Genomic DNA, 23,684 nt, shown 5'->3' on the forward strand with positions numbered 1-23,684 from the left:
CCTCTGGCCCCCTCCCTCTCACCCCCTCGCCACCTGTACCCCAGTGAGAGCAGGGTGCCCCAGTGAGAGCAGGGTGCTCCAGACTCCAGGTGTAGGGAGGTGTAGTAGTACACATCCTCTCCCCCCTCAGTACTCACGGTGCAGGTGCTGGGAGGTGTAGTAGTACACATCCTCTCCCCCCTCAGTACTCACGGTGCAGGTGCTGGGAGGTGTAGTAGTACACATCCTCTCCCCCCTCAGTACTCACGGTGCAGGTGCTGGGAGGTGTAGTAGTACACATCCTCTCCCCCCTCAGTACTCACGGTGCAGGTGCTGGGAGGTGTAGTAGTACACATCCTCTCCCCCCTCAGTACTCACGGTGCAGGTGCTGGGAGGTGTAGTAGTACACATCCTCTCCCCCCTCAGTACTCACGGTGCAGGTGCTGGGAGGTGTAGTAGTACACATCCTCTCCCCCCTCAGTACTCACGGTGCAGGTGCTGGGAGGTGTAGTAGTACACATCCTCTCCCCCCTCAGTACTCACGGTGCAGGTGCTGGGAGGTGTAGTAGTACACATCCTCTCCCCCCTCAGTACTCACGGTGCAGGTGCTGGGAGGTGTAGTAGTACACATCCTCTCCCCCCTCAGTACTCACGGTGCAGGTGCTGGGAGGTGTAGTAGTACACATCCTCTCCCCCCTCAGTACTCACGGTGCAGGTGCTGGGAGGTGTAGTAGTACACACCCTCTCCCCCCTCAGTACTCACGGTGCAGGTGCTGGGAGGTGTAGTAGTACACATCCTCGTAGCCCTCGTGGTAGTCCTCCTCTGGCCGGTACTTCTTCCCCTTCCGGTGCCGGGACCGCCGGATCAGCCGCACCAATCCCAGGAAGCGCTCCATGGCTAGCGCGCTAACCGCCAGCTCTCAAAATGCCAACTCACAAACCGCCAACCCCCTAACCGCTAACTCTCTAACCGCCAACCCCCCTCCCCAGCCCAGCTCCCTCCTGCTCCACACGGACACAGCAGCCTGCAGCCTGGAGCCTCTGCCAAGTCACAGCTCGCTGTGTGTGTGTGTGTGTGTGTGTGTGTGTAAGAGAGCGAGAGAGTGTGTGTGTGTGTGTGTGTGAGTGTGTGTAAGAGAGCGAGAGAGTGTGTGTGTGTGTGTGTGCGTGTGAGTGTGAGAGTGTGTGTGTGAGTGTATATGTGTGCGTGTGAGTGAGTGTGTGTGTGTGTGCCTGTGTGTTCTGTAGGGTCTGGATAAAAAGGAAAGCACACACACAGACACACTCACACACAGAGTGAGAGAGAAAGAGAGAGAGAGAGAGAGAGAGAGCCTCTGTCTTTCACAGTCTCTTCGAGGAAAGAGACAAAGTTCAAAGGAGCAGCCAGACTATGAATCCCACTGCCTGAGGTTTACTATCAGAGCTGCTCCACTCTCTCTCCCCCTCTACCGCCCCCTTTCTCTCCCTCTCTCTCTCTCTCTCTCTCTCTCTATCCCTCCCCCTTCTCTCTCTCTCTATCCATCTATCCCTCCCCCTTTCTCTCCCTCTCTCTCTTGCTATCTCTCTCTCACTCTTCATCTCTCACTCCCCCCTTCTCTCTCTCTATCCTCCCTCACACTCGCTCTCCACACTGTCATTCCATTCCAAAAGGGGGAGGAGGAAGGAGGAGGGGGGTGGGGGTTGTGCACCTTGTAATTTAACTGTTGGCGAGTGAGAGGGCCACAAAGCAGGACAGGATGAAGACCTAACCCCTAACCCCACAACCACAAAAATCGTAACCCCTAACCCTAACCCCACAGCCCCAAAAATCCTAACCCCTAACCCTAACCTAACTGATGAGATCATTATGATGTCACTGAACAGAGACGAGCTCCACCAATCATACAGTATGCTGGCAACAGCCAACAGAATGACAGAGATAGTAACTGTTGGATAGTTTCTGGCTATGCTGCTGGGATCCCTGTTGGAATTAACAAAGAACACTATCCACCAATCACCATCGCTGTTGTTCTACTGTGTTTACCAATGTACCTCATGACTGGTTGAGCTCCCCTCTCTTTATTCTATCAGTAAAAGGTAGAAACCCGTCTATTTTATCAGCCATACAATATAAGTGCTGACTCCATGCTGCTGCTGGGATTGTATCTGAAGGAAAGCTCCTGAGATACGCATCCTCGCTGTGACTGAGCACCGCCTAGCACAGCCTAACACAGCCTAGCACAGCCTAACACAGCCTAACACAGCCTAGCACAGCCCAGCTATGCCAATAAACAGGGCTTCAGGGACCTCTCCTTCAGCCATCGTTTCATGTGTCAAAACGACGGCAGTGGAGAGACTGTACCGCTTCTCTCGCCCCGTGACAGGGAAAACAGTCATGCTAACAAGAGAGTAGCGACAGCGCAATCAATAAAAAATTAAACAAAATGATAAAACCATTTTAAAATGAAAGACGTGTGTGGCCATATTGCATTCAAAGTGCAATTAAGGGACTGCCAGGTTCAAAGTAAGGTTGATGGACGGCCAGGTCGTAGTGTAAACGCAGACTAATCTCACGTTTGTTCTAAAGGGGTCTTCACTTCTCTCCTTTCCATCGCTATGCCAGTGCTACTGAAATTTAAAGCACAGTTACAGGGAAGCAGAGCGCTTGCTTTTCCTCCAGAGGATACACAAACAGTGTGTAAATCTGTGTGTGTGAGGTGTGTGAGTGTGTGTGTGTGTGAGGTGTGTGTGTGTGTGTGTGTGTGTGAGGTGTGTGTGAGGTGTGTGTGTGTGTGTGGTGTGTGTGTGTGTGTGTGTGTGTGTGTGTGTGTGTGTGTGTGTGTGTGAGGTGTGTGTGAGGTGTGTGTGTGTGTGAGGTATGTGTGTGTGTGTGTGTGAGGTGTGTGTGTGTGTGTGTGTGTGTGTGTGTGTGAGGTGTGTGTGTGTGTGTGTGTGTGTGTGTGTGTGAGGTGTGTGTGAGGTGTGTGTGAGGTGTGTGTGTGTGAGGTGTGTGTGAGGTGTGTGTGAGGTGTGTGTGTGTGTGTGTGTGTGTGTGTGTGTGTGAGGTGTGTGTGAGGTGTGTGTGTGTGAGGTGTGTGTGTGTGTGTGTGTGTGTGTCCGTGTGTGTGTGTGTGTGTGAGGTGTGTGTGTGGTGTGTGTGTGAGGTGTGTGTGAGGTGTGTGGTGTGTGTGTGAGGTGTGTGTCCGTGTGCGCCTGACTGGGAAGCCAAACAGAGAGGATTTACGGCTCAATCGTGCCACACCCTCTCTCTTCATTTCACGCATGAGTGAGGAACTGTCGGACGGTCCCTTATCTCTCTCTCTCTCACTCAGTCATTCACCATGGAGTCCTTCAAAGATGGTTTTTGAGTCGTGAGGTAGAGGTACAGCTACACAGTCCCTAAAACCTGTACTACACTACCTGTCTCTCTGGACCACTCAGTAACGAATACACACCTACACCACGAGGGCCAAATCATGCTCCGCTGGTCAGCAAAACACACTTAAGCCCCTAACCACTAAGCGCCCCAGGAAACAGCCTCATGAGGGGGAGGGGGGGAGAAGTGGCTCTCTCCCTTTTACACAAAACAGGCCAGTCCGCTCGGAGAAAAGCGCTCCTTAAAAGAAACACCAGTCACTGGGGTTTCTGCCTTACTGCACTGTGGTACTCACCGTCATCGATAAGTGCTCATGTATTATGAATCAGATCAGTGACAGTTAAACCCACAACTCTGAAGCCCGCAATCCCATGGTGCAGTGCTTCATTGTGTTTATAAACTAAGACCTCAGCATTTTAAAATGCTTTTTCCACTTCAGACTTCAGCACCCGTTCATGTTTTGACCTAAATGGTCTTGAAGTCATCATTTACCTGATGCACCTGTGAGTACAGCCAGATGTTCTGGCTAAGACGTGAGATTCTACACCCCTCCCCCCGGTGATTACATCATCGATGGCCCCACCCCCATTGCAGGCCTGTTTAATGTAGCGCAGTCTGAAGGATGAATAGGCTGGCTCAGAGCCCACTGCTACGAAGGGACGTCAGTTTAGATCAACCCTGCAGTCAGTTTATTTCATCCATTCATCTGCCCCAGCTAATGCACCAGTCAGAATTACTGCGCATAGAAAATATTATATAATGTGTTTGGATTATGTTTGCACGCATGGCTCCACAAACTGAAAGGAGATATAGGCCAAAGGAACACAGCTTGGCTTCTGCATAAAAATGTTCACAAGTGCTTAAGGATATCCACATTAGGGAAGAGCTGGATTATTTCTGTGCCTCAGCCCGTAACTGGCGGTCCTGCGGCAGGAGAACAGAGCAGGGACGAGACAAACAGGGTTTTTTGCCCCAAATATGAGATGCAAATAAAATGTTAAAAAAAAAATTGGGGAAAGGGACAGTTTCAGAGGCTACTCTAGTCCTACTCTGACTGAATAACTGCAGGACCAGTCAGAAGGGCAGCTCTCCCTGTTCTGTGAAAGATCAGAGGGCAGCTCTCCCTGTTCTGTGAAAGATCAGAGGGCAGCTCTCCCTGTTCTGTGAAAGATCAGAGGGCAGCTCTCCCTGTTCTGTGAAAGATGAGTGCAGCTCTCCCTGTTCTGTGAAAGATCAGAGGGCTGCTTGTGGGAGGGTCTCTGCAGCAGGCTAAATGAGGAAGTCTGAGCACTGACATCTCAGATGACCGGTGGCCATCGCTGCCCTCTGACCCCGCGAGTGACCCCTGACCCTGCGAGTGACCCCTGACCCCCTCTGGGGGACTTAACGCTCTTTTTAATTGCAGCTGGGAAGAGTCCCCAACTCAGCCAATCAGAGCCCAGCCGGTTCACACCTGTCCCGCCCCAGAGGACACCCCCGTCTCGTCCTGGGACGGGGGGAAGTCCTGGCGTGTTCACGCACACCACAGCGATCGCTAAACGCTCAGCGTGTCACAAGCTGCCGGCTCAATGCTCAGGTACAAATAAAAAAAATATTTCACTTGAATACCATGAATACACTCAAATACTCAAATGAATACCGAATTGGAGTAAATATGTTTCTGCCAATTATAAAACATCTTTAGTTTTTTCCTTTAAATAAGGTCAGACATGATGTGTTGTTACTATGCAACACTAAGAGCAGCACGGCAAGTTATTTTAATTTCGCTTTCTGATGAGGTCAGAAGATGGCTGAGCTCTGGAGGAGCCAGCCTCTGTCCCCGTTGTCTCCGGGCATTACCCATCACCCCACACTTAGAACATCACAACACTCAAAACAACCAATTTGCTCCTGTTAAGGTTCTGGAGGCATTGATCCAACTGGACAAGATGAATTATGGGTAGGGACCATCATCCTTGGAATGCGTGATAAAGGAAGCGCTGGAGAAGGAGACAGGCGATAAACTGCTCTTTATTTCGCCTCCCGCCCCCACAACTGCAAAAGCGTCTCGGCTGAAACTTGTAAAGCGCATTTCTGAGAGGAAACGCGGAATTCCTGACATTCCTCCGCTCCCCGACGGTGGTCCGACGGGTTCTCACCGGGACGGCAGAAGGACCGACTCCCCGCCACACACTGCGTCTCCTCACCGAACCGCGAGTCGTTTCCGATGGAGCAGCCTGGACTCGTGAAGCGATGTGTGATGAAGCCGATGGGCTGTGAAAGCAGATCAGGAGAGACGCTCTCCTCCTGTTAAGGTGCTATAGCCATTAACATGGGGGTAGCAACAGTAAATCCACACGTGATTTATAACAAAACTACACCCCTGGAGCTCCGCCTACCTCAGCCAAGAGGGAACAGATGCACCAATCAAGAGCGGGCACTGAGCGCTCTGATCAGCCGTTATCACTACGAGGCTTGAGAACATGATCATTCCAGGCATTTCATTCTCGTTATTGAGATGATTAGCCCATAATAAATCACCTGTTCATCCAGGCGCCACACGCCGCAGGTCTCTGGGGATTCTCTATCGACATGGCAACCTGTTGGGGAAAGGAATGGCTGTGACCCCCATCCCGTTCGGCGAAACGGTGAATCTGAGGGAGGACCTCTCTGCTGAGCGTGCACGCACTGAAACGGGACAGGTGTGGCCAAAAGCGCTCTGCACAGCTCGCCAGGTCAAAGGTCACGGCCTTTCACCTCTGACATCAGCAGGAGCACAGAGTGAATGTCTCACAGGAGCACAAACAGGAGTGGAATGCTAAGTGCTCAGGAGTTTCCCTGCTGCTAATCTCCAACACCGGCCTCCTGATGCTAATGAAAAGGCCCTGACCCAGGGCTGGGAGCAGCAGACGGTGTTAAGGCCTTAATTACCCCGTCTAACCTCAAATTAAAGGCCTGCACAGACAGGTGGCGGCCGGCTCTGGGGCTACAGCGCTACGCTTCCCACAGTCCCAAACGCTACAGCGCTACGCTTCCCACAGTCCCAAACGCTACAGCGCTACGCTTCCCACAGTCCCAAACGCTACAGCGCTACACTTCCCACAGTCCCAAACGCTACAGCGCTACGCTTCCCACAGTCCCAAACGCTACAGCGCTACACTTCCCACAGTCCCAAACGCTACAGCGCTACGCTTCCCACAGTCCCAAACACTACAGCGCTACACTTCCCACAGTCCGAAACGCTACAGCGCTACGCTTCCCACAGTCCCAAACGCTACAGCGCTATACTTCCCACAGTCCCAAACGCTACAGCGCTACGCTTCCCACAGTCCCAAACACTACAGCGCTACGCTTCCCACAGTCCCAAACGCTACAGCGCTACACTTCCCACAGTCCCAAACACTACAGCGCTACGCTTCCCACAGTCCCAAACGCTACAGCGCTACGCTTCCCACAGTCCCAAACGCTACAGCGCTACACTTCCCACAGTCCCAAACGCTACAGCGCTACGCTTCCCACAGTCCCAAACGCTACAGCGCTACGCTTCCCACAGTCCCAAACGCTACAGCGCTACGCTTCCCACAGTCCCAAACGCTACAGCGCTACACTTCCCACAGTCCCAAACACTACAGCGCTACGCTTCCCACAGTCCCAAACGCTACAGCGCTACACTTCCCACAGTCCCAAACGCTACAGCGCTACACTTCCCACAGTCCCAAACGCTACAGCGCTACGCTTCCCACAGTCCCAAACGCTACAGCGCTACAGCGCTACGCTTCCCACAGTCCCAAACACTACAGCGCTACGCTTCCCACAGTCCCAAACGCTACAGCGCTACGCTTCCCACAGTCCCAAACACTACAGCGCTACGCTTCCCACAGTCCCAAACGCTACAGCGCTACACTTCCCACAGTCCCAAACGCTACAGCGCTACAGCGCTACGCTTCCCACAGTCCCAAACGCTACAGCGCTACACTTCCCACAGTCCCAAACGCTACAGCGCTACGCTTCCCACAGTCCCAAACGCTACAGCGCTACGCTTCCCACAGTCCCAAACACTACAGCGCTACGCTTCCCACAGTCCCAAACGCTACAGCGCTACACTTCCCACAGTCCCAAACGCTACAGCGCTACACTTCCCACAGTCCCAAACGCTACAGCGCTACACTTCCCACAGTCCCAAACGCTACAGCGCTACACTTCCCACAGTCCCAAACACTACAGCGCTACGCTTCCCACAGTCCCAAACGCTACAGCGCTACAGCGCTACGCTTCCCACAGTCCAAACGCTACAGCGCTACACTTCCCACAGTCCCAAACGCTACAGCGCTACGCTTCCCACAGTCCCAAACGCTACAGCGCTACGCTTCCCACAGTCCCAAACACTACAGCGCTACGCTTCCCACAGTCCCAAACGCTACAGCGCTACGCTTCCCACAGTCCCAAACGCTACAGCGCTACACTTCCCACAGTCCCAAACACTACAGCGCTACGCTTCCCACAGTCCCAAACGCTACAGCGCTACGCTTCCCACAGTCCCAAACGCTACAGCGCTACGCTTCCCACAGTCCCAAACGCTACAGCGCTACGCTTCCCACAGTCCCAAACGCTACAGCGCTACGCTTCCCACAGTCCAAATCGCTACAGCGCTACGCTTCCCACAGTCCCAAACGCTACAGCGCTACACTTCCCACAGTCCCAAACGCTACAGCGCTACGCTTCCCACAGTCCCAAACGCTACAGCGCTACACTTCCCACAGTCCCAAACTCTACAGCGCTACACTTCCACAGTCCCAAACGCTACAGCGCTACAACTTCCCACAGTCCCAAACGCTACAGCGCTACGCTTCCCACAGTCCCAAACGCTACAGCGCTACAGCGCTACGCTTCCCACAGTCCCAAACGCTACAGCGCTACGCTTCCCACAGTCCCAAACGCTACAGCGCTACACTTCCCACAGTCCCAAACGCTACAGCGCTACGCTTCCCACAGTCCCAAACGCTACAGCGCTACGCTTCCCACAGTCCCAAACGCTACAGCGCTACGCTTCCCACAGTCCCAAACGCTACAGCGCTACACTTCCCACAGTCCCAAACGCTACAGCGCTACGCTTCCCACAGTCCCAAACGCTACAGCGCTACACTTCCCACAGTCCCAAACGCTACAGCGCTACACTTCCCACAGTCCCAAACGCTACAGCGCTACACTTCCCACAGTCCCAAACGCTACAGCGCTACGCTTCCCACAGTCCCAAACGCTACAGCGCTACGCTTCCCACAGTCCCAAACACTACAGCGCTACAGCGCTACGCTTCCCACAGTCCCAAACGCTACAGCGCTACACTTCCCACAGTCCCAAACGCTACAGCGCTACGCTTCCCACAGTCCCAAACACTACAGCGCTACGCTTCCCACAGTCCCAAACGCTACAGCGCTACGCTTCCCACAGTCCCAAACGCTACAGCGCTACGCTTCCCACAGTCCCAAACGCTACAGCGCTACGCTTCCCACAGTCCCAAACGCTACAGCGCTATACTTCCCACAGTCCCAAACGCTACAGCGCTACGCTTCCCACAGTCCCAAACACTACAGCGCTACGCTTCCCACAGTCCCAAACGCTACAGCGCTACACTTCCCACAGTCCCAAACACTACAGCGCTACGCTTCCCACAGTCCCAAACGCTACAGCGCTACGCTTCCCACAGTCCCAAACACTACAGCGCTACACTTCCCACAGTCCCAAACGCTACAGCGCTACGCTTCCCACAGTCCCAAACGCTACAGCGCTACACTTCCCACAGTCCCAAACACTACAGCGCTACGCTTCCCACAGTCCCAAACGCTACAGCGCTACACTTCCCACAGTCCCAAACACTACAGCGCTACACTTCCCACAGTCCCAAACGCTACAGCGCTACGCTTCCCACAGTCCAAAACGCTACAGCGCTACAGCGCTACGCTTCCCACAGTCCCAAACACTACAGCGCTACGCTTCCCACAGTCCCAAACGCTACAGCGCTACGCTTCCCACAGTCCCAAACACTACAGCGCTACGCTTCCCACAGTCCCAAACGCTACAGCGCTACACTTCCCACAGTCCCAAACGCTACAGCGCTACAGCGCTACGCTTCCCACAGTCCCAAACGCTACAGCGCTACACTTCCCACAGTCCCAAACGCTACAGCGCTACGCTTCCCACAGTCCCAAACGCTACAGCGCTACGCTTCCCACAGTCCCAAACACTACAGCGCTACGCTTCCCACAGTCCCAAACGCTACAGCGCTACACTTCCCACAGTCCCAAACGCTACAGCGCTACACTTCCCACAGTCCCAAACGCTACAGCGCTACACTTCCCACAGGTCCCAAACGCTACAGCGCTACACTTCCCACAGTCCCAAACACTACAGCGCTACGCTTCCCACAGTCCCAAACGCTACAGCGCTACAGCGCTACGCTTCCCACAGTCCCAAACGCTACAGCGCTACACTTCCCACAGTCCCAAACGCTACAGCGCTACGCTTCCCACAGTCCCAAACGCTACAGCGCTACGCTTCCCACAGTCCCAAACACTACAGCGCTACGCTTCCCACAGTCCCAAACGCTACAAGCGCTACGCTTCCCACGTCCCAAACGCTACAGCGCTACACTTCCCACAGTCCAAACACTACAGCGCTACGCTTCCCACAGTCCCAAACGCTAAAGCGCTACGCTTCCCACAGTCCCAAACGCTACAGCGCTACAGCTTCCCACAGTCCCAACGCTACAGCAGCTACGCTTCCCACACGTCCCCAAAACGCTACAGCGCTACGCTTCCCACAGTCCCAAACGACTACAGCGCTACGCTTCCCACAGTCCCAAACGCTACAAGCTCTACACTTCCACAGTCCAAACGCTACAGCGCTACAGCTTCCCACAGTCCCAAACGCTACAGCGCTACACTTCCCACAGTCCAAACGCTACAGCGCTACACTTCCCCAGTCCCCAAACGCTACAGCGCTACACTTCCCCACAGTCCCAAAACGGCTACAGCGCTACGCTTCCCACAGTCCCAAACGCTACAGCGCTACAGCGCTACGCTTCCCACAGTCCCCAAAACGCTACAGCGCTACGCTTCCCACAGTCCCAAACGCTACAGCGCTACACTTCCCACAGTCCCAAACGCTACAGCGCTACGCTTCCCACAGTCCCAAACGCTACAGCGCTACGCTTCCCACAGTCCCAAACGCTACAGCGCTACGCTTCCCACAGTCCCAAACGCTACAGCGCTACACTTCCCACAGTCCCAAACGCTACAGCGCTACGCTTCCCACAGTCCCAAACGCTACAGCGCTACACTTCCCACAGTCCCAAACGCTACAGCGCTACACTTCCCACAGTCCCAAACGCTACAGCGCTACACTTCCCACAGTCCCAAACGCTACAGCGCTACGCTTCCCACAGTCCCAAACGCTACAGCGCTACGCTTCCCACAGTCCCAAACACTACAGCGCTACAGCGCTACGCTTCCCACAGTCCCAAACGCTACAGCGCTACACTTCCCACAGTCCCAAACGCTACAGCGCTACGCTTCCCACAGTCCCAAACACTACAGCGCTACGCTTCCCACAGTCCCAAACGCTACAGCGCTACGCTTCCCACAGTCCCAAACGCTACAGCGCTACGCTTCCCACAGTCCCAAACGCTACAGCGCTACGCTTCCCACAGTCCCAAACGCTACAGCGCTACGCTTCCCACAGTCCCAAACGCTACAGCGCTACGCTTCCCACAGTCCCAAACGCTACAGCGCTACGCTTCCCACAGTCCCAAACGCTACAGCGCTACAGCGCTACGCTTCCCACAGTCCCAAACGCTACAGCGCTACGCTTCCCACAGTCCCAAACGCTACAGCGCTACACTTCCCACAGTCCCAAACACTACAGCGCTACGCTTCCCACAGTCCCAAACGCTACAGCGCTACGCTTCCCACAGTCCCAAACGCTACAGCGCTACGCTTCCCACAGTCCCAAACGCTACAGCGCTACAGCGCTACGCTTCCCACAGTCCCAAACGCTACAGCGCTACGCTTCCCACAGTCCCAAACGCTACAGCGCTACAGCGCTACGCTTCCCACAGTCCCAAACGCTACAGCGCTACGCTTCCCACAGTCCCAAACGCTACAGCGCTACGCTTCCCACAGTCCCAAACGCTACAGCGCTACGCTTCCCACAGTCCCAAACGCTACAGCGCTACACTTCCCACAGTCCCAAACACTACAGCGCTACGCTTCCCACAGTCCCAAACGCTACAGCGCTACGCTTCCCACAGTCCCAAACGCTACGCGCTACACTTCCCACAGTCCCAAACGCTACAGCGCTACACTTCCCCACAGTCCCAAACGCTACAGCGCTACGCTTCCCACAGTCCCAAACGCTACAGCGCTACAGCGCTACGCTTCCCACAGTCCCAAATGCTACAGTGCTACAGCGCTACGCTTCCCACAGTCCCAAACGCTACAGCGCTACGCTTCCCACAGTCCCAAACGCTACAGCGCTACGCTTCCCACAGTCCCAAACGCTACAGCGCTACGCTTCCCACAGTCCCAAACGCTACAGCGCTACGCTTCCCACAGTCCCAAACGCTACAGCGCTACACTTCCCACAGTCCCAAACGCTACAGCGCTACGCTTCCCACAGTCCCAAACGCTACAGCGCTACAGCGCTACACTTCCCACAGTCCCAAACACTACAGCGCTACGCTTCCCACAGTCCCAAACACTACAGCGCTACGCTTCCCACAGTCCCAAACGCTACAGCGCTACGCTTCCCACAGTCCCAAACGCTACAGCGCTACGCTTCCCACAGTCCCAAACGCCAGCAGAAATAAATCAATGTGAGTCCTGTGCGAGACTGCAGAATGGCGCTACTGCTGCTTCAGTCTCCCTCAACACAACCCCACCAACGCTGCCTAGCACACACAACCCCACCAACGCTGCCTAGCACACACAACCCCACCAACGCTGCCTAGCACACACAACCCCACCAACGCTGCCTAGCACACACAACCCCACCAACGCTGCCTAGCACACACAACCCCACCAACGCTGCCTAGCACACACAACCCCACCAACGCTGCCTAGCACACACAACCCCACCAACGCTGCCTAGCACACACAACCCCACCAACGCTGCCTAGCACACACAACCCCACCAACGCTGCCTAGCACACACAACCCCCACCAACGCTGCCTAGCACACACAACCCCACCAACGCTGCCTAGCACACACAACCCCACCAACACTGCTTAGCACACACAACCCCACCAACGCTGCCTAGCACACACAACCCCACCAACACTGCTCTGTCCAGCACACATAAACGCAGCAAACGAAACTGTCCTGTCAACAAACGAGCGATCACACAGCGGAGCGGCAGGGCTCGCACAGCGGAGCGGCAGGGCTCGCACAGCGGAGCGGCAGGGCTCACAGCGGAGCGGCAGGGCTCACAGCGGAGCGGCAGGGCTCACACAGCGGAGCGGCAGGGCTCACACAGCGGAGCGGCAGGGCTCACACAGCGGAGCGGCAGGGCTCACAGCGGAGCGGCAGGGCTCACACAGCGGAGCGGCAGGGCTCACACAGCGGAGCGGCAGGGCTCACAGCGGAGCGGCAGGGCTCACACAGCGGAGCGGCAGGGCTCACACAGCGGAGCGGCAGGGCTCGCACAGCGGAGCGGCAGGGCTCGCACAGCGGAGCGGCAGGGCTCACAGCGGAGCGGCAGGGCTCACAGCGGAGCGGCAGGGCTCACACAGCGGAGCGGCAGGGCTCACACAGCGGAGCGGCAGGGCTCACACAGCGGAGCGGCAGGGCTCACACAGCGGAGCGGCAGGGCTGACACAGCGGAGCGGCAGGGCTGACACAGCGGAGCGGCAGGGCTCACACAGCGGAGCGGCAGGGCTCACACAGCGGAGCGGCAGGGCTCACAGCGGAGCGGCAGGGCTCGCACAGCGGAGCGGCAGGGCTCGCACAGCGGAGCGGCAGGGCTCACAGCGGAGCGGCAGGGCTCACAGCGGAGCGGCAGGGCTCGCACAGCGGAGCGGCAGGGATCACACAGCGGAGCGGCAGGGCTCACAGCGGAGCGGCAGGGCTCGCACAGCGGAGCGGCAGGGCTCACACCAGCGCCGTTCGCCTCTTAAGCAGACGAGCGATTAGAGAAAATCAGCGGTCAGCGGGACGGGACGGCTGGCGGGTTTTGGGGAGGACGCGGGTGATCAGATGCGGGTGATCAGACGCGGGTGATCAGACGCGGGTGATCAGATGCACAAATGTTTGTTTATCAGGCCAGGCTGCTCAGAGGCACCTAACGACCAAGCTGATGGGCTTATTATGGGCTGCCGCTGTTCGGGACGATCAGTTCTCTGCGTGTGGGTGAAGAGGAGCTGCTCACTCAGCGATTCTGCCGGTAAATTCTAGGTACTGCAAGAGAGCCACGGCCAGGTGTACAGGAAACCGCACATCAGCCAGTTTCCTGTACGCAGGTAAGCAGGTACACAGGTACCTAACGTACGCACGAGTGAGCGGCTGACTAAAACGCCACACAAACAGCAGGGCCTTCTGCCGCACCTCAGCTAACCCCGAAACCCGCGTCCCTCCCGCCCCTTTCCCCGTCCCCAGAACAGCTGCAGGCCCACGCCACATTAAGCACATCCGCCCTGAGCTGTGCTGCGTGTGCAATTTACACCAAACCCGCTACCAGTGAGGGGGGGGCTTCCAGCACCGGCCGGTGGCACAGTCTGTGGCCTTTTAAAGAGGACGGGGGGGCGAGGGGAACTCGCTCGCCCGGAGACCCGGGCTCAGCTCACGCCGCGGTTAGCGCCGTATTCCACCACGCCATTAACGCCGGGAATTGTGGGACGTTCTCCGGAGTTCAGGGTTAATCGTCATAGCGGGGAAAGATGGGTTTAACGAGCTGTGTAGCGGACATTATGGAGCACATTCTGCGCCGGAGCCCAGACCATGTGTGTGAGCAGGACGCTGCATTCCACAGTTTCTACAACGGAAACAAGGAAACCGTCCAATCAGCAGATCTGCAGATTACACCCATCATCGTTACTCAGATAAGCTGACCTCCGGTTTTAAAATGGCATGTGGTATTTTTAGTTTCCGGTGCCACGCTTCTTTGAATATATTCATGTGATGTTCATCATTACAGGTTACTCACGCCTTCACACTTCCAGCCTCAGCATGCAGCTCTTAAATGAGCCATCAGCACCTCAGCAGCTCGAACCCTGGATTGCAGGGCCCAGGTCTCTGTCTCCTTAGGCCCGCCTCTGTCTCCTTAGGCCTGTCTCTGTCTCCTTAAGCCTGTCTCTGTCTCCTTAGGCCCGTCTCTGTCTCCTTAGGCCCACGTCCCTGTCCAGCAGGAACTCCAGGCCATCTGGGCTGGGATCCAGCTGGAACACGGACCGCGTACACGTCAGCAGCGGGGTCTAGCGCCGTCCATTTGGGCCGGAGTGACGATGTGAGCGGGAGAGTAAAGGAGATTAATGAAGGCGCTGTCCACACGGGACGTGTGCAGGCCACTGCTTTAAGAGGCCATTCTGGCTCAGAGAGCAATCACAGGCGGAGGCCATTCTGGCTCAGAGAGCAGTCACAGGCAGTTTCCTCATCCCTGGGGTTCAGTCCCTTTGGAACGAGGCTGTTCCAGTTCCTCATGAGCGTTACCCAACACCACGTAAAGGAGGACACTGATGAGCTTGGACACCGTGATTCACTGACCCAAAATCATTCCCCTAACCCCCTCCCTGTACAGACATCCCTACAGAGATGTCCAAATCAATTCAGTTATTCCCACAGATATAGTGTTACAGTGCAGAAAGAGAGGGAAAGAGAGAGAGCCATAGATGGCAGATTGGGAAAGCAGGCCTTGCGTGTTGCTCATCAGAAATGTAGTTGTACATGAAGTGCAACAGCTCGGTGTTGAGCGCAGACCTGCTTCGTGAGGGTGGCTCGGTGTTCAGACGCAGACCTGCTTCGTGAGGGTCGCTCGGTGTTCAGTGTTCAGACGCAGACCTGCTTCGTGAGGGTCGATCGGTGTTCAGTGTTCAGACGCAGACCTGCTTCGTGAGGGTCGCTCGGTGTTCAGTGTTCAGACGCAGACCTGCTTCGTGAGGGTCGCTCGGTGTTCAGACGCAGACCTGCTTCGTGAGGGTCGCTCGGTGTTCAGACGCAGACCTGCTGCGTGAGGGTCGCTTGGTGTTCAGTGTTCAGACGCAGACCTGCTTCGTGAGGGTGGCTCGGTGTTCAGACGCAGACCTGCTGCGTGAGGGTCGCTCGGTGTTCAGTGTTCAGACGCAGACCTGCTTCGTGAGGGTCGCTCGGTGTTCAGTGTTCAGACGCAGACCTGCTTCGTGAGGGTCGCTCGGTGTTCAGACGCAGACCTGCTTCGTGAGGGTCGCTCGGTGTTCAGACGCAGACCTGCTGCGTGAGGGTCGCTTGGTGTTCAGTGTTCAGACGCAGACCTGCTTCGTGAGGGTGGCTCGGTGTTCAGACGCAGACCTGCTGCGTGAGGGTCGCTCGGTGTTCAGTGTTCAGACGCAGACCTGCTTCGTGAGGGTCGCTCGGTGTTCAGACGCAGACCTGCTTCGTGAGGGTGGCTCGGTGTTCAGACGCAGACCTGCTTCGTGAGGGTCGCTCGGTGTTGAGCGCAGACCTGCTTCGTGAGGGTGGCTCGGTGTTCAGACGCAGACCTGCTTCGTGAGGGTCGCTCGGTGTTCAGTGTTCAGACGCAGACCTGCTTTGTGAGGGTGGCTCGGTGTTGAGCGCAGACCTGCTGCGTGAGGGTGGCTTGGTGTTCAGACGCAGACCTGCTTCGTGAGGGTGGCTCGGTGTTCAGTGTTCAGGGTCGCGGGGAAAAGCAGAAGACTCGCAGAGCAGCGGTTAATAACTCCGTTTCCACGGACGCCAGCGGCGCGAACGCGATTAAGCAGCGTGAGACCAGCGGTCAGGAGGGAGGCGACCAAGGGGGGGCTCTCTGACATCAGACGCGCACAGCGGGTCAGTAACTGCAGCTGTGATTGGCTGTTCACACAGATGAGCTCCACTGCCGCGTACACACAGCGCCACACTGCCACACACGTCTCCCAGGGTCACACACACTCACTGAGACTCACACACACACACTGCGTCTCACACACACGCCCTGCATCTCACACACACGCCCTGCATCTCACACACACACACTGCGTCTCACGCACGCACACAGACTCACACACACTCACTGAGACACACACACACACACACTAAGACTCACACACACTCACCGAGACCTACACACACTCACTGAGTCTCACACACACACTCCCTGCACCTCACACACTCACTGTGCCTCACACACGCACACAGCACTGCAGGGGGAGACGGAGTGGGCAACAAACTTCACATTACTGCAGAACGTTCCCAGTCCTGCGGGACACCATTTTAGCATGTGTAAGTGGCGGGATTATCTGACTGCTGTTTGCCAGGGCAGAGTAATTCTGTGAATGTTTATATGTGCTGAGAGTGGTGGGGAGTGAATGATGTATTTATAACCCGGGGGCAGGGGCGGGGGGTGTGCCGGGTCAGTGGAGTGAGCTGGAATGTGGGGGGGTGGGGGGGGCATGTCCCATTGGTATGTGGTCTCTCCCCTACGTGACCTAAGCCCCCCCCTCCAGCTCCCTGGGACTCTGGCTCAGCCGGAGTCCAGCCAGCACAGCTCAGTGTAAACTCGGCTGATTTTTCTCATGTTGTCTCTCCGTTAGCTGAGAGTGTAACACACACCGCGGCGGCCGCGTCGTACGGCGGTTCCATCGATCAGAAACGCCCGCGCTCGCCAGATAAATCAGCCATGGCTGGCGGGTTTATCCTGGTCTCCGAGCAACCGATTCTCCTCCTTCAGGACGGCGGTAAATTCTCAGAGTCGTTTGAGTCGTTAGCGAAGAAGAACGGCGAAACGCTGGCGGGCCCCGCGGGTCGGTGACGCTCACGAAGGAACGCGCTGAAGCGTTTTATCTTGTTTCCTGGTTTTATGGGCGCTGGTCTAGAGGGTGATGGAAGCTGGCGCTTCATCTACAGAAACTGCGTTTCACCAAGCAGCTACCCACAATGCACTGCTCCGAGGCAGCATGTTGTCCCATTTCGGTATTCGCTGTTTCCTGAGGGTTTCTACGGAAACAGGAAGACGGGGCAAAGGAGTGGGCAAGCTTAAAATGATGTCCAATGTTCTCAGACACATCGAGTCTGAGCCACAGCAGCTAATGATGTGTGAAACGGAAGATTAAGGATTACTAAGGATGTTAAAATAATGAAAAGCTCGGGACAGGCATTCGAACCCAGGGCACAGCAGGACATGGATTCTCCCGCAAAAACATCCACCTGTATTTACACCTGTATATTTTAATTTGTCAGTGTGCTAGAACTCCATTTCCTTCAGGTACCAGCCCCCAAGAGGATTAATTTTATCAAAAATATTACCCAAAATAAACCCCAAACAACGCTCAAATTTTTGGGTTTGATTTTTAGACACACAATCCTGCACGTCTTCCTGATTGAGCCCTGAGGCACAGGCACTGGGTCACATGACCTGAAATGGTCATAAGCAAATTACATACTCAAACCCGAGGCCCAGCAGAGGTTAATACTGTTTGCATAAATCATGTTTGCAATGCCGGGTCATACAATTAATTATGCTTCAGGTTCCACAGTCTTGGTTCTCAACACTGTGCTGTGAATTACACATGGGAAATTACGCAGAAAATGAAGGGAATCTTTTATGGGCCATATAACAACAGTGCATAATTAAACACAAATTAAACAAAATTACTCTTTAATTCACTGTATAATTAAAATCATTTTAGATTGTTTTTGTGACTTTCCCCACAACAGGGGCTTCTAAAATTCACATGTACTTACTCTGCTATGTTAAAATAGCTGCAGGATTAGAAGCTGCAGTAAATGTTACACTTATTGTGCCATAGTCTTTACAAGCGTCATATGCAGTCATATCTAATATAGACCTGCCTATCAATGGTGGTCAGGAGTATTATTAGTCTCTTACTGTTGCCATTTGGCCATAGACTTCCATGCAGAATTCACCTGCAGCCTCTGAAAATTGATTTACAGCTCCCTCTAGTGGGGGAAATGTAAAATTACCAAACATATGACAGAAATGCAAAGATTGAACAATTACAGTCTGCTGCAGGCAGGTTTACAGAGTCAGGGACAGAGAAGGCCCCTGGAGGATTGACCCGAAAAGAGCGGGAAAACGTGCTGCGACACGACTGAGTCACACTCACTGAGGAAGACACTACAAACAAGTCCTCTAGAACATATACTCACACTCTCACTGAGGAAGACACTACAAACAAGTCCTCTAGAACATATACTCACACACTCACACACTCACTGAGAAAGACACTACAAACAAGTCCTCCAGAACATACACACACACTCACACACTCACTGAGGAAGACACTACAAACAAGTCCTCCAGAACATACACACACACACACTCTCTGAGGAAGACACTACAAACAAGTCCTCTAGAACATACACTCACACACTCACTGAGGAAGACACTACAAACAAGTCCTCCAGAACATACACTCGCACACACACACTCACACACTCACACATACACTCACACACTCGCTAACTGCAGCTTTAGCAGGTGTACAGGACACACACTCCATCACAGCCTGTTTAACAGAGAAAACCCAGCTCCTGTGCTGATAATAACATTTGTCTCCATTTAGACACAGGAAGAGAAGGCCCAGATGTTCAGATACAAAATGGTCCTGTATTTTTAAGCCATTATTATCAGCTATTTACCCCAATTACTTCTCCCCATTCCCCATCCCATTTAAAGCAATGCCATCATAGCTGGCCTTGCAATGTTCGTGACACTAAAGCCGCCTGCTACCAACCAGAATCTCCTCAATCTCCTAGTTCACGACTTATGGAGTACACGACTTATAGAGTACACGACTTATAGAGTACACGACTTATAGAGTACACGACTTATAGAGTACACGACGAACCTGGAGTGAACTACCTGGGCAGTAGATGGAACGTCTGTGCTAGCACTCTCCACACATTCAAATTTTCCCAACTGTAAAACAGGCATTTTCTGGAAATATCGGGAATTCTCCTTAAACTGAAGGATCTTTCTGAGGAACTCTGTCCCAGGCTCAAGCTGTACAGTTTATCAATTGATCTCCAGTCTGTTTATCCCAAAGCTCAAAGCTCAGAAATAAAACTTACTTCAAGGTGCTTCTCTCAAAAACCCACATTTATACAGGTTTATACGAAACAGAAAGAGACATTTCAGATGACTGATGAAGTGATAAAACTGAAAGTGAAGGTGGCCAGGCTAGGAAAAGTATCCATGGTGAGTCAGACAGCAGTCTAATAAAGACCTCAACAGCAATCTGTGTCACAGCCAAGCCTCAATAATAAGCCTGATAACAGCCATGCAGAATGAATGTCCTGCCCACCCCGCAGCACACTGTAATTCAATGTCACATCCACGGTGCGTTCACTCTGAATCTCAGGAGAAAGGCAATCTTCAGCCGGTCGGCTGGATTTATCCAGAGATTTGCAGGATTTAAGTGATGACAGATTTAAACTCCCACACAGTGACATTGGTTTTGACCGAACAGAATGACCAGCCTTTTGACAAATGTCAAAACAAGAAGGTTGTGTTGAAGCTCAAAAACTAAACTGCTCACGTAAAGTCCATTAGGGGCTAGACAATCAGCCATGCATCAGTACCTTTTGAGGAGCAGTGAAGTGCCTTCTAAACAGGCACTGATACTGCTTTAGTGCAGAGACGGCATCAGTGCCATCTTCCCTCCGTTCATTGTGAAATAAAATGGACACTTTGTGCATATTTCTGCTCTATCCAAAACTTCAAAAAACTTCTCTCTCTGAAAAGGGAATGAAAGAAGAAGAAGAAATGAGACTGACCTCCACAACTGCAGTGGCAGACAACCCAAGAGGACCAGTCACACGGCCTACCCTCCAGTCTAGAGGTGTCCAGACTCATCCGAAAAGGGCCAGGATGGGTTCATGTTATTGACCAGCACGAAGACTCCTGAATCTACAAATCAAGGTCTTGCTTGAAGATCACGATTATTTAATGAGCTGAATCAGGTGTTGCAGGGCTGGGCTGAAACAAACACCTGCACCCACACCAGCCCTTTCTGGATTAGACTGGGGACCCCTGTCAATCACAGCTCTTTTCTGTCTCAAGCTCGCCCTCTAGTGAGAGCTCTGTGCAACTGCAGCCTTCCACAGGCAGGACATCCAGGGCAGCAGTGCATCCCTGATCAGAGGGCCTTATTGCTGCACCATCACGTTGTCCTGGCAACGTGGGCCTGGTTCAGGGCTGTGAGCCATGACAATGAGCTGATACTGGAAGCCACTTCCTTAATAAAACACAACTCTGAATAACCCTGGGGGGGGGGGGGGGCGGGCAGGTGCTCCAAAATCCGGAAGCTGCTGGATGAGCAGGAGTCACAGGACCTGCAGGAACGGGACAGGTGGCTGGCTCAGAGGGGTATGGTGCGGGGAGGGGAGGGGGCAGTGGACTGTCCCAGCCCCCGGCAAGGATTTATAGGGGAGACTGAGCATCCGAAAACATACAGGCAGCCCTGGCCTGGGGTTCACTTCCCTCGCAGAAAATTACATTCAATTTGGTGACATTGAAGATCAGAAAATTAAATTTAAAAACTCAATTAAACAAATGGGGAAAATTCCTCATGGAAAATGACCAGCTTCATTTGATTAATAAAGTGAAGTTAAAATCATTTCCAGACCTGCCTGAGAAAGACCGTCACTCCCCCCCCCCCCCGACCCTCGACCAGCACCCCCTGGCTTTATGTGCACCTGGGGGGCACTGTGGGGGGGGGTGCTGTGGCTCAGGAGGGTACAGTGTGACACCGTTGACTGATTCCCAGGTAGGACCACTGCTTAAGCTGGACTGAGCAGGTGCCCACAGCGGCACTGTCCCTGTGGGCTGAGCACTGTGTGGCATCAGTGTGGCACAGCTGCACTGTCCCTGTGGGCTGAGCACTGTGTGGCATCAGTGTGGCACAGCTGCACTGTCCCTGTGGGCTGAGCACTGTGTGGCATCAGTGTGGCACAGCTGCACTGTCCCTGTGGGCTGAGCACTGTGTGGCATCAGTGTGGCACAGCTGCACTGTCCCTGTGGGCTGAGCACTGTGTGGCATCAGTGTGGCACAGCTGCACTGTCCCTGTGGGCTGAGCACTGTGTGGCATCAGTGTGGCACAGCTGCACTGTCCCTGTGGGCTGAGCACTGTGTGGCATCAGTGTGGCACAGCTGCACTGTCCCTGTGGGCTGAGCACTGTGTGGCATCAGTGTGGCACAGCTGCACTGTCCCTGTGGGCTGAGCACTGTGTGGCATCAGTGTGGCACAGCTGCACTGTCCCTGTGGGCTGAGCACTGTGTGGCATCAGTGTGGCACAGCTGCACTGTCCCTGTGGGCTGAGCACTGTGTGGCATCAGTGTGGCACAGCTGCACTGTCCCTGTGGGCTGAGCACTGTGTGGCATCAGTGTGGCACAGCTGCACTGTCCCTGTGGGCTGAGCACTGTGTGGCAGCAGTGTGGCACAGCTGCACTGTCCCTGTGGGCTGAGCACTGTGTGGCATCAGTGTGGCACAGCTGCACTGTCCCTGTGGGCTGAGCACTGTGTGGCAGCAGTGTGGCACAGCATCCTGTGGCCGTTCAGACCCAGTATAGGCCAGCACAGTGCCTCAGCCCTACACAGGGTCTCCAGTCTGTTTCCTACTGAACACGCTCCTGTTTTAAAATACTCCTGTCTGAAATGTTCAGGTTCCCAAAGCAGCAGACTGGCTTTGCTGAATGTCAGTCTCCAGGCTGTGATTAAATCTTCTTGGACTGATCTCTACATCTCAAGCTATTTGCTGAAGCCCCAGGTTCTGAATCATCTGCAAATGTGATGAAAATCTACTACCAGTCACACCTGACAGGCACAAGTATCTGCAGCCCCAGCTTTCCATTTTCACTGCAATACATGTACACACACACACAACCACACGCACACAGACACACACACAAGCACACAACCACACACACACGCACACAACCACACACACACACGCACACGTGCACACACACAGACACACAGACGCAGATACACACGCAGACACGCACGCACACAACCACACACAGACGCACACAGACACACACACGCAGATACACATGCAAACACACACACACACACACACGCACGCACACACGCGCACACACACACACAGATACACACGCAGACACACACACACACGCACGCACACAACCACACACACACAGACACACACACACAACCACACGCACACAGACACACACACACAGACACACACCCACGCATGCACACACACACGCACACGTGCACACACACACAGACACACACACACACCCACAACCACACAGACACACACACACACGCACACACACAGACACACACCCACAACCACACAGACACACACACCAATGCACGCACACAACCACACACACACACACAGACACACACACACACACCAACGCACACACACACACACACAGTGCATTAAGCATCGCAGTGGCAATAGGAATGAGATCAGGAAGCAGAGGCGGTGTGTGGCAGCTGTGCACACACTTTAAAGGCCTGGGGCCAGAGAGCCGGCTGAGTCTTTTCATATTTACCCACAAGGCTGCGGTCTTCATATTTTATCACACGCTGGCAGCAACCACCGAGACTGACAGCTCTGAGACAGATATGCCATAAATCCCATCTCTTTCAGGGACAGAACGAGAGCTTCCATTAAAAATGTGCAAGACAATTACACAAGCCCTTCTGCAGTTCTTTATTTAAAAAACCGCTCCATTTCCCTCAGACGGGCAAGCGTACACTTCCCTACGACAGGTCTGCGTGGGGACAGAGACAGCTTCACATCTCCAACTGCTGATCTGGAATCAGCCTTAATCCCCAAAACACAACCATGACCTCAAACAGACACACACACAACCATGACCTCAAACAGACACACACACACACACAACCATGACCTCAAACAGACACACACACACAACCATGACCTCAAACAGACACACACACAACCATGACCTCAAACAGACACACACACACACAACCATGACCTCAAACAGACAGACACACACACAACCATGACCTCAAACAGACAGACACACACACAACCATGACCTCAAACAGACAGACACACACAACCATGACCTCAAACAGACACACACACAAAACCATGACCTCAAACAGACACACACAGCCATGACCTCAAACAGACACACACACAACCATGACCCC

General features: G+C 54.2%; 1 protein-coding gene and 1 long non-coding RNA gene across 5 annotated transcripts in view; both read right to left on the minus strand.

Moving 5' to 3' along the window:
• The window catches only part of grip1 (glutamate receptor interacting protein 1), a 126,240-nt gene that overhangs the window by 71,701 nt on the left and 30,855 nt on the right, over window positions 1-23,684 (minus strand). For 2 of the 4 annotated variants that reach the window (XM_035401462.1, XM_035401463.1), the window contains exon 1: window positions 743-932. The exons of 1 other annotated variant lie outside the window; for it this stretch is intronic. In XM_035401462.1, the coding sequence (XP_035257353.1) occupies window positions 743-875 (133 nt within the window). In that variant the 5' untranslated portion in view covers window positions 876-932. Of the gene's footprint in view, window positions 1-742; window positions 933-23,684 lie in introns of those variants that run through there. One more of the 4 variants, XM_035401457.1, reaches the window with a different exon arrangement.
• On the minus strand, window positions 5,327-5,845 carry LOC118218783. Its single transcript, XR_004763548.1, has 2 exons — window positions 5,713-5,845; window positions 5,327-5,587 (listed from the first exon to the last, which is right to left on the minus strand). It is a non-coding gene; the product is annotated as an uncharacterized LOC118218783 (long non-coding RNA).

Source organism: Anguilla anguilla, chromosome 19 (assembly GCF_013347855.1).
Source record: "Anguilla anguilla isolate fAngAng1 chromosome 19, fAngAng1.pri, whole genome shotgun sequence".
Lineage (NCBI taxonomy): Eukaryota > Metazoa > Chordata > Actinopteri > Anguilliformes > Anguillidae > Anguilla > Anguilla anguilla.